This window comes from Octopus bimaculoides, chromosome 2 (genome assembly GCF_001194135.2).
Source record: "Octopus bimaculoides isolate UCB-OBI-ISO-001 chromosome 2, ASM119413v2, whole genome shotgun sequence".
Classification (NCBI taxonomy): domain Eukaryota; kingdom Metazoa; phylum Mollusca; class Cephalopoda; order Octopoda; family Octopodidae; genus Octopus; species Octopus bimaculoides.
This window is the reverse complement of record NC_068982.1, coordinates 166,719,740-166,732,042: the sequence shown is the minus strand read 5'-3', so window position 1 is coordinate 166,732,042 and position 12,303 is coordinate 166,719,740. Positions and strand designations below refer to the sequence as shown.

At 35.0% G+C, this 12,303-nt stretch overlaps 1 protein-coding gene across 4 annotated transcripts in view; it reads right to left on the bottom strand.

Annotated features, from left to right (window-relative positions):
* Positions 1-12,303, bottom strand: part of LOC106881530 (cilia- and flagella-associated protein 206) — a 100,733-nt gene that overhangs the window by 19,856 nt on the left and 68,574 nt on the right. For all 4 annotated transcript variants that reach the window (XM_014931950.2, XM_052965702.1, XM_052965703.1 and 1 more), the window contains 2 exons: positions 6,305-6,424; positions 2,029-2,133 (listed from right to left, as the gene is read on the bottom strand). In XM_014931950.2, coding sequence (XP_014787436.1) covers positions 2,029-2,133; positions 6,305-6,424 — 225 coding nt within the window. The remainder of the gene's footprint in view (positions 1-2,028; positions 2,134-6,304; positions 6,425-12,303) is intronic.

Genomic DNA, 12,303 nt, shown 5'->3' with positions numbered 1-12,303 from the left:
GGCAGAGTTTCTACAGCTGGATGCCCTTCCTAACGCCAACCACTCAGAGAGTGGTAGTCAGCTGGTGCAAGATCTGGTGAATATGGTGGATGACAGAGTACTTCCAAGTTCAGTTCCTATAATTTGAGTAGTGTTCTTTGTGTAACATGTGGCTGAGCATTGTCTTGCAAGAGAGTTGGCTTGTCTCTATTGACCAATCTCGGTTTTTTTAATTGCAAGTTCACTCATCATTTCATCTAATTGGTTGATGCATACATCCACTGTAATTGACTTACCAGGTCTCATGAAGCTGTAGTGGATGACACCAGCGCTGGACCACCAAACAGACACCATTAACTTTTTCTGGTGGATATTCTTTTTTGGATTGTGTTTTGGCACTTCATCTCTATCCAACCACCATGCAGAACGCTTGCTATTGTTGAAAAGGGTCCATTTTTCATCACTCATGACAATATGATGCAAAAATGGTTTGCTTTTAGGCAAGTTTCAAGACGATGTCTCATTTGATGCTCATTCAGTTCGTGTGGTACACACTTGTCCAGCTTCTTTACCTTGCCAATTTCTTTCAGATGACCCAATACAGTTGGAACCGAAACATCAAATGTTGCTGCTAACTCACATATAGTTTGAGATGTATCTACTTCCACTACAGTTTCACAACTCATCATTATCCACCTTGGTCTCAGGTCTACCGTAGGGCTGATTTTCAAGAGTAAAGTCACCAGACCGGAACTTCTCAAACCATCAACATACATCGCCACATCTTCACCAAACACCTCATTGATGTTTGAAGCTGTCTGAGATGCACTGGTTCCAAGATGGAACTCATATTCATAAACAACACGAAGTTTTGATCTATCCAGGGGATTGCAAGAATTGATTTACAAGAGAAAACTCACAATATAATCAGACACCATGAATTGCATTTTGAAAAGTGATGATGTAACTCTTCAATGTTGTAAAACAAAGAATTGTCAGGATAAAACATTAGAGTTAACGACTGTCAAACTTGGTGCATAAGAAAATTGGACATTTCATTCTTAATGGCCTGATAATTACTGAGATTGATATAATTGACTATACATTAGAAGGTAATACTCCTGAATGGGTACGGTCCAATAACTAAAAGCATTAAAAATAATAAATTATATTTGCAGTTCTTCAAAGAATTTCTTAAGGTACATGTAGAATACTCTTCTTTCCAAAACCATCATCTACTGTGTCTCACATCCAGCTTCTATAATAATCACTTTAGTCAGTCTTACACCATTAGAAGTGTAACCCTTTGGAATTCTATCCCATAGCTGTTGAAGGGAACTATCAACCGATTCCATCTTACTAGTCTAGGAATATTGGCAATGCCTCTTCCTTTTTCAGACTACCTTCATCATCATTGTTGTCATGATTGTTGTTGTTTAATATCCACTTTCCATGCTGGCATGGGTTGGACAGTTTTACAGGAGCTGGCCAGGCAGAAGATTGCACCAGAGTTTTGTGTCTGTTTTGGCATGTTTTTTTTTGGGGGGGGGGGGCTGGATGCCCTTCCTAACACCAACCACCTTGTAGAGTGGACTGAATGCTTTATACATGGCGCCAACACTGGTAGGGTGACCAAGTAACTTGCAAGACAAAGATCCTTTGAGAGGGTGGGGTACTGGTGGAGGTGATCTTGTGCCAGATGATGAAAAGCTACAGTGTGACCTTATAAATAAAAAAACAACATAAATGCAAATGATATGCTTTGAACATGAAGGTGTTTTGAATAAAACCAATAATAATTGCTGCTGCTGACACCAGGTAAAAAACACCCAGTACATACTATAAAGTGGTTGATGTTAAGAAGGGCATCCACTCATACAAAATCATACCAAAATAGAGAGTAGAGTTTGATGCAGTTTTCTGATTTGCCAGTTGTTATCCAACCATCAGCATGGAAAATGGATATTAAATGATGATGATGATGACGACGATGGTGACGATGATGATGATTACAATGATAATGAAGTGAACACATATATAAATACTTACTTTTGAGAAAGAACCCAGAGAAGTTGCCACATTGCTGAATACACTCAGAAGTACCATTTCCTCTTGTAAATAATTCCACAACTGGGCCAGATGAATAAATTGTGGCTGCAATGAAACAATACATACATATATATATATATATAACAATACCTTGATATCTATTCATTAAACCCATACTAGCACAGAAAAGCAAATGTAAAATTAATTAATGAATAAACAAAAAGAAATCTTCCTCCGAAAAATCTATTTCTGAATGCCTATCTTATTTCTGGTTGAGCCATTTCATTTTACTTAAGCCTTGTCCCTTCAAATTTTTGATTGTTATATATACCATAGAAGATGTTGAATATGACCAAGCTAAATCTAGTCTCAATAGATTAATGTCATCCATCTGACAATTTTTCAAACATTTTTTTTTAGAATAATGATCCCAGTAACCTTTGACTTGTATCTGCCTTCTTTTAGTTTCTTGTATCACTACAACAACAGCTTTTGTTTCATTAAACTTACTATCTTCATATCTATTAGTGACAGAGGCAGTATTAATACTGAGTGATTATAGAACAAACTTTACTGTGGTAGTTACCATGAGGAAATCTCTCATATTGGCTTTTGGAGCAAAAGGCCCTCTTATCTATATTGCTAACAGGGAAGATAAATCCCTGCCACCATCAGCACTAAGACTATGTAATCACATGATTTTGAACTTCTTTGGTCTTTTCAGTGATGGACACTCGACTGCTAGAAACAGCTTCAGGTCTATATTCAGCAATATCAGGAAACAATTTTTCTTCAAAATTTTTCTCTGCATACAACATCAAGCTTCCTCTCTTTCTCATGACAAACTAATTAATTCCAATTTGTAAACATTTTAAATTGAACTCAGTATCCTCACCTCTTTATTTGTTTCTTCATGCTAACACTATTCTATCCATCTTTTCTCCAGAACAGCCTTTTCTTTTCCATCCACATGTTTATTTTTCATTCAGACAGAAGCCTTTAACAACTTCAACAAATGGGCATCTAGACATCATTATATCTAATCTCATGCCAGGCAAGAATACCCTTAAATTTTTCAAGCACCTAACTTCCCTTCTTTGAACTAACAATATAATAACAACCAAATAGAAACAAAGCATCAAGACTTGCATGTTTGGACAGTTATTGGCAAGTTTTTTTGTTAAGATTCCTCAAAGTTATGCAAAAATGTAAATTTTTAAATAGCCCTCCCATCCCATATCCTACAAAGAAAAAAATACAAAAGGTAATTTGTAACTGAGTAAAAACGTTTGATTTTATTTATTTATTTATTTATTTATCTATCTATCCATTTTTTTATCTTGTTGGAGGAAGTTGGAATGTTATCATTACATCCTTCAAATTTATATAGCTGTCATATGAAGTTATCTTAGTGATTAAATTTATAAGCATTTTCAATTCCTGGAAAATTCTGAATTCTAAATTTTTGTCTTCTTTCACCACAAGCTTTCATTCTAACTATACTATATCATTGATTCTGTAGAGATGAAGTAGGTAAATTATTTTGTTGTTGTTGTTGTTCTTATATTATTCATTTATGATTTCCTTATTTCTTTTTATTAATAATGTCTTAAAATTGCAAATTCTAGACAAATGTGTGATAGAGGAGAGACAAAAATATGATGAGAGACAGATAGACACACATTCACATAGAATTAAATGCATACACATGCACATTTAAAGACAAATGGACACAGTGAAAAAGAGATAAACAATCAAGAAGACAAACTAATAGATAAACAGACAGACACACAGAGATATGTAAATAGATAGATGGATGTATAGATAACTAAATATCTAATATAAACATTCATATCATAGTTTACATTTGTAAACAAGTAGTTGAATGTAAGTATGTAAACGTGTGTGCATGTGCATAGTGTGTGTGTGTGTGTGTGTGTGTGTGTGTGTGTGTGTGTGTGTGTGTGTGTGTGTGTGTGTGTTCAGATGCTTAATGAAAGTGGGACACAATACTCAATTCATGATGAATATATAATTTGAAATTAATTCTTTTTTCTCATCTTTAATTTCATGCTACTATGATCTTTAATCAAGAACTTTCTTCTTTCAGCATTTGAATTAGTTTTATCTGCATTGGAGCAAGATCACTTTTTTTCTATGGCAATAGTTTCATTGACTAGTTTCTGATGTTGATCTACTATCAAGGCATTGTATACAGGCTGTTGTTGTTTCATTTGCTAATTAATTGTCTGTTCTGTTTTTCATTGGTCAATTCAGTAGTTGTTGTCGATGCAGCCTCTAATCATATCATTCATATCTTATTTCACTAAATTTTTCATTCTGTCTACTTTATAAATTGTTATTCTCTATCTAAAATCACAGAAGATTTTGTTTATCTAATCTTTGTGGGTGGGGTTGTATTTTAGATTTGATATTTCTAAATAGTTATACTTTACCATGACATAAATTATTTTATTGTTCCATTGTTATTGGCATTAGGTAATTCATGTTTAGTGTCTTGGAGAGGGGCACAAGTTCCCCACATTTTAATGCCAGAAATGCACATTTGAACTCACTAAATTTCATTGCATTGTCTTTAAAGAACTGGGTTATGAAGGTCCAGTTACATTTTGATGTGGTTAACACTTGGCCCATACAGCTTCAGGTCATCGACAAAGAAAAGGCGAGTGATGGAGCTATTCCTATAGTTGCAATATTTTGTGATTACATATGGTAAGAGGTTTAATGAGGGAACAAAGAGTAGTACTCACAAACTATTACTCTAACAGATGCTTTTTTATGGCATATAGTGGCAAATTTGATGTCTTTGTTGTCACCTCTAAGGAGTAGGGAGCTGTATTGGTTTTGGGTTAGATGGTGGATGGCAGCTACTAGAGGTACGGGAACTTTAGCTAATTGCAGTGCTGGGATAATTCACTCATGTGGTGTACTGTCAAAGGGCTTTTTGGTAGTACAGCCATGCTATAGCCATGTTTCTATGGTTCCTTATATTTCTTTCTTATTTTGTTAATTACCTGTGCCCAGTATCGCCTTCGTGGCACGTGTAAAAAGTAGTTGTTCAATATTGTCAGGTCAAGGATTTTATTACAGACTGATGAAACCTGTTACTGGTACCATGTAAACTAGTACTACCAGTTCCATGGTCAAGTGGTTCACAACCAAACTGGCTCCCACGCTTGAGTAGCTTGCTACTCTTGTAAGGTGGGTATCTGGACACACAGCAGGACTAAAAATAAGACCTGTTGAAGGGTGGATGGGCTCCTTTTCCATTTAGAGGTTTTGCACTATGGTCCAATTTTGGCTGTTTGATATCCCACTAAGTTTTACTCTTTGCATAAATCCAAAGTGTTTAGGTTCAGATTGTATGCATAATTCATATAATTGCTTATTAAGTTCATAATTCCAAAGCATACAATGGGTACAGTCAAGATGAAGATGAAGAAGACAGATGTGTTGAGTTATGATAATTTCTCTGTTTACTTTCAATATATATCTAATATTAAATAGATGGAAGGTGGCAAGCTGGTAGAAATGTTAGCATGCTGAGTGAAATGCTTAACAGTATTCCATCTGTTGCCACATTCTGAGTTGAAATTCCACCAAGGTTGACTTTGCATTTCATCCTTTTGGGGTTGATTAATTAAGTACCAATTGCATACTGGGGTCAATCTAATTGACTAGCCCCCTCCCCCAAATTTTTAGGCCTTGTGCCTAAAGTAGAAAAGAATATTAAATAGAAGGGGTTGTTCTTCAGAAGTTCTAACACATTTCGCTATGATTAAACTTTAAAGTTATTCATAGCCTGCAATTTTTTCCTTTCTAATTGTTTGAGTTCTGAAATTGTATTGAAATGAGCATATTAAGTTACCATCATTCAATAAGTGTTGCATGGCTAGTTTATGTGTAAGTATGTTATTGAGTAAATTCTTATGTAAAAATGCCTGTGTGTAATCTTACCTGAATTTTGTAGCTCAAACTTGCCCATTGTTGGGTTCATATAAAAGATAATTACACACATCTGATCACTACGGTGTATGTTTATGTGTGTGAGTGTATGTATATATGTATACATATAGATATGTATACATATAGAAGATAATTACACACTCGTGTGCACACACACACACACACACACAAGTGCACATACACTCACATAAAAACAAAATTTCAGACCAAACGATACAGTGGTGTTCCCTTTGAGGAATCCCCAGTGCTATAATTAGAAGACATACAACAAACAAGCAACAACACCTACATAAACTTGGGCTGTTGGAACAGCTGTCTTGTTTTCAACAGTAAAATTAATTGTTTCCAAATAACTGTTCAGTTCCATAGTATAGGTTTCAACTTGATTTGCAGAACTCTTCACATCAAGCTGGAAAAAATAAAGAAAAGAAATGAAAGCAAGAGGAGTATCAATCATTAGGCAAAGTTTTCCACAATTCATTTTTACTTTTTCTTCTTGGTTTATAGTTTCAATTTCATATTTTCAAGCCTTTAATTCAGCATTTACATATTTAACACAGGCATCATTAAAATACTAATCTGAACCATGCCAAATCAGATTGGAACCTGGTGCAGCTCCCTGGCTAACCAGTTTTCAGTCAAACCCCTCAACCCATGCCAACATGATGATGATCATCATCATGATTAAAACACTAGAATTAGATAAATGTGGAGAGAAAAATCCTATAAATCAATGGCTATCCATCCATCTTCTCTGTCCACTATTCCTGAGAGGGTCATGGAGAGACTGAGTCTTCATGCACCTTTCTCCATAGGAGCCTATCAGAAGCAACTGTCATTAGACTTTTCAGCTGGATTCCTAAGCATGGCCAACTGAGACTATGGATATTATCCAACCCACCATCTATTGTACTCCACTCCCCTCTTTCACCCATCCTCCCAACAACCCCCACCTTTATTTCTGTCCACTCACTACATTCCTGCCCTTCTACCTTTCACTCCCCTTTTGCAATTTTGCAAACTCACCCTATCCAATCCTTGGTTCCACTTCACTTTTATACACTCCTTTCTCCTCTCCTCCTCTCTCTCTCTCTTCTCTTCCTCTCACTCTCTTTTCTTCCCCCTACTGAGGAAGCCAGTGTCTCTTTTACTGTCTTATCTACTTCTGTTCCTCTACTCATACTCTAACCTCTCACTTGTCACAATGCTACCTTCTTCAATCCTACTCCATCATTCAGTTAAGGGGTCTTGTTGTAAATTATTTGGTGAACTCACTGCTGCTGTAAAGTGGTTGGCATTAGAAAAGGCATTCTGTCATAAAAGCCATGCCTGAGCAGACAGTAGGGTGTGGTACAGTCTTCTGACTTGGCAGCTCCTGTCAAACTGTCCAGTTCATGCCAGCATGGAAAATGAATATTAAATGATGATTTTGAAACCATTTTTGGTCTTCTCCTAGGTTTTCTTCTGATAGATATGGCTTGAAGGATCCAACTTGCAATATTTTCCTGTGACATTCTAATCACATCAGTGACTATTATGATTGTTTTTATTTCTCAGCAAAACGTTGGACAGAACTTCACCTATGTTTTGACATTATTCTGACTTTATCAGCAAAGCATAGCCTTCACTAGATTTGCTTAAATAATGATGAAAGAATTACAAAGTAAATGTTCAAGGTTGTGTATTTGTTAGTGTAAGGAAATAGAATAATTTTAAAATAAAATAATTCAAAGATTTCAGCCACATGAAACACAATAGCTATGTTAATGTTAACATATTTAATGCATGGACCATATAATATAAAGCTATCTAGAAATAAATATGTTGTGCAGAGAAAATGGTATTTGTCAAAGATAAAATGTTGTTTTCATATTTGCAACAAATACGTCTTGCTATTTATTTTTCCACTGTTTCCTTCCACAGTTTTCCTTGCCATACTTTCTTATTCATTTCAGACACTTCGTCCACCATTCCCTCTCATGCCTTCTGTTTATATAGTATTCAACTTCATTTACTAAATGTTCTAAATAAATAAATGCTAACTCAGTCTAATAGAATTATCAATAGAAAATAACGAAGTAATAACAATATTATTATAAAGATTATTTTTTTATCAAAATTCATTACAAATATAAATAAATAATACTAAATACATAATCAGCATAAATCCTATAATTATACACAAAAATTATATACACACGTCAGTATTATAAACTTCATAAGTCTTTAGAATACTTCTCTTACGTTGTAGTTCAGATGACTGAATCAAGCACCAGACAACAACCAGCTGAGAGGTTGACAGTATATAATCCTATATCAACCAGCATGTTGTGGTTGTGTCTTAGACATTTGAATCTAGCTCTAACATTTGTAGGTACCACAATGTTGTAGAGTTCAATAAGGTAGTCAATCAACAGGAACATTATGGAATGAGTGTTTCATTTGCTAGCTGTGCTCAGCTGAAGACCCCATCTGAAACCTGGAGAAGGTAATGATAAATCATTAAGAGAACAATGTGTCTCTAGTGATGGGAAAACAACTCAAAAGAGTTATCAGACTATTCATAAATACCCTACATGTGATTTTAAGTGCCATTTCATTTCACATTTTCTCTCATCACTACCCTTTCTTGCTGAGTTTAACCTTTTAGTATTCAGACTACTCTGTCAAACTTAATGCTTATTTATTCACCTCATTTTGAATTAGTCATGCATTATCTCATAGCTGTGAGATTTCCACGATGTGCCTCTTAACTTTAGGAATGATATTGTGGGGTATGTGTAAAGGGCTGGATTTGGCTGGCTTGAACATAAAGGAGGTAGCATATTTAGACTGGATATTGCTGGTTTGAATACTAAAGAGTTTTCTCACTTGTGGATGAAAGAGATTGCAATTCTATCACAAATTCTAATAAAAGTGTAACCATTGTAAGTTGTAGTTATTATTTAACCCCAGGTCATCTCTGAATGAGTAGATTTATGATTAAAAATATCCCATCTTGATCACTTCATCTTTTTCAGAGATATCTACGTCTACATTATGCAAGATATCCTTTATTTGGAATGGCAGGATGGGATTTGAGGGAGATTTGTCACTTCTCATAGGTCAAGTGATTACATTGAGGATCCTTTGTTGGTTCAAATCCCTGTTTCAACTCTTGCCAGGATTACTAAATTACAGAGACACAACTTCTAAAACAACTTAACAATGTCAATGATGCCATTATGGAAACTCCTGTGATATCAATTATAGCAAGATATATAAGCAATTGCCTTTCCCACTCTGTGAATTATGCCCTTGCTGTAAAAGAGGAAAACAAATCAGTGGTGTTGACAACCTCAAATTTTTCTCCCAAAACACTTTATACAGGTTTTGCATTTTGGAGAAGATACTCCAAAATAAAAGACACAGATTTTAATGTTGTTGCCATTGCTGCTGCTGCCGTTTTTGTTGTTATTTAGCACCAGGTCAACCATGATTGAAAGTATTCCAGCAGTGACCATCCTGTCTTTTTAAGGGTTTGTGAGACTACATTACCTAATGTGTCCTTTCCTTATTGATGACAACAACGTGTGATTTGAAGCATATTTGGCTTCTCTTTCTAGTAGTGTGTTGTACGATCACATAAAAGCTTCCTCATTGGTTCCCTTTAATAGTCTAATGGGATAGATAGAAATATAGAACACTCTTCATTGCTTTTTACTTTCCACTTTTCCTTTCTGTACTATTCTGCTCAGCTTCTTTCCTGTACCCTTTCTTTCCATCTATATTTCCCTTTTGATATTTCCTTCCATTATTAATTCCTGTTAATATCTTCTTCCTTTCCCTCTTCATCTTCTTTGCATCTTTAAGATATAGTCTTTACCTTTAACACATATACATCACACTGATTTTCCAAAAAGCTTCTTTGCCTAACTACTCCTTAACACATACTTCACACATAGTTTTCATATCTTTCTCAACCACAGGCCTTTCAAACAGTCTTTTTACACAAATCTTTCTTACTTAATCTCCTTAAACCATCCACAGACATTCCATAAGTATCTCTCAGGTATGTCTTCCATATTTATCTATATGATGACTCTATACAATCTTTTCCACTCAGATATTTCTCAAATAATTTTAATATAAAATATATAGCATTTCATTTTTTTTTTATATAGCGGATATCTAAGTGATGGAGCTTCTACAAGGTCACTCAATCAGCTAGAAATACCAACCAAATCTCCCTCATACCACACGCCATTGCTTTAAAACAAAAATAAAGGACACATTAGATAATCAAGTCCTAGATTATTTTCTTTTAGTCACAAGGAAAGGTAATATCCATGATCCTTTACAGAGCCTCCAAGGCCGGTGGGAGGGAGGGGAGAAGTTATCCTCAAACCAGACCTAATCCAAATGCTTGTAACAGAGTGTACTCTGCTAAAGACATCTAAAGACCAGAAGGACCAGGTGGTGGTTTAAACTGGGCAATTCAGTCTTCCACCTAAAATACACTATTCCTTTCATCATGTCTGTTTGATCAGAGCTGACATGGCATTCAACAACAACTAGAATATTTTACACAAACTTTCCATGAAGACATGCTGCTACTATTTATATCTTCACATGAACCTTCTTCACCTTCAGTATCTATTTTACACACCTACATCACACGCTGACTCTAAAGCTTCATTCCACATCTACTTCAAACACAGATCTTCCCAATATGACTTCCACTCCTATTTATATATAAAATTAAAGAAATTCCAGCTAGAATTACTCAAAACCCAATTTTTTTTTTTTAGTATTTTTGAAAAATTATGATTAACAACAAAAAAAGAGAGTTAGTCATTTTCTTCAATCTTAAGGTATCCAGGACATTTGCATTTAGCTCTAATTTATGAAGTATTTATAGAATAAGTGACACATTTTGTCATGGATAAAATGCTAGTGTATTGATGCCCTTATCTAACAGGAAGATGAAACTGAGGCATATAAAATATAGTGTCTGAACCCTCCTGATACCAACCTACCTGAGACTACATCTGGTTTTCTGATAACAAATTTCCTGTCTAAAGTTATCTAAATCAAAGCCTTCCATCAAAATTTCAAGTTAATTTATGTTTTAAACACTAACTTAATAATAACTATTATTTTACTAAATTCTTCAGTATTTCCAAAATTAGTTGAAACATAGGTAGTATATTTCAGATGTGGAGGCGCAATGGCCCAGTAGTTAGGGCAGCGGACTCGCAGTCATAGGATCGCGGTTTCGATTCCCAGACCGGGCGTTGTGAGTGCTTATTGAGTGAAAACACCTAAAACTCCATGAGGATCCGGCAGGGGATGGTGGCAAACCCTGCTGTACTCGTTCACCACAACTTTCTCTCACTCTTACTTCCTGTTGTGCCTGTAATTCAAAGAGTCAGCCTTGTCACACTGTGTCACGCTGAATATCCCCGAGAACTACGTTAAGAGTACACGTGTCTGTGGAGTGCTCAGCCACTTGCATGTTAATTTCACGAGCACGTTGTTCCATTGATCGGATCAACTGGAACCCTCGACGTCGTAAGCGACAGAGTGCCAACAACAACAACAAGTATATTTCAACAAATATATGGTTACAAGAGGGTTAACTGCATCTTGAAGCATTGTTTCTGTACTTTTCCATGATTAAAAATAAGACTTAAAAAGAAAACATCATAACTTTTAAGGTCATAGTTTATAGTCTGGAGACAACACTGGCAGAAATATAGCAAAAAAAGACAAAAAAAAAGAAGGTATGCAAATTTGAACATTGCCTATCTTGACTATATAATAATCTACAGAGAATCTTGGCATTTCTGGGTGTGGATAATCAAATAATTAACAAAAAGCAACAATAACATCAAGGAAATGAAGTTTTATATCATCATTATGATTTATAACAACAATGGCAATAACAAAATTAACAGGAACAACAACAACAAAAACATTTATCAAAAAATCAAATGAGAAGTTTGAGAGCCAAAAATTATGAGAAAAGAATTTCAGGTGGATACCAAAAAAGAGAAAAAGAAGTTAACTGACAAAAAGAGGCCTGAAAAATTATTATTATTATTATTATTTTATGTTTGACTTTTGTTTTGCATTTGTACAATATTATTATTATTATTATTATTATTATTATTCAGTAGTTTTATTTTTATAACGTGCTTTCACTTCACTACCGAGCGCAGCTCTGTGCGCCTTGGGTATGTGCTGTGGTTTGCTGTGGTGCTCTTATGTTTACTGTATTGAAAGTGTTTTGCGTAGAATGTGTGC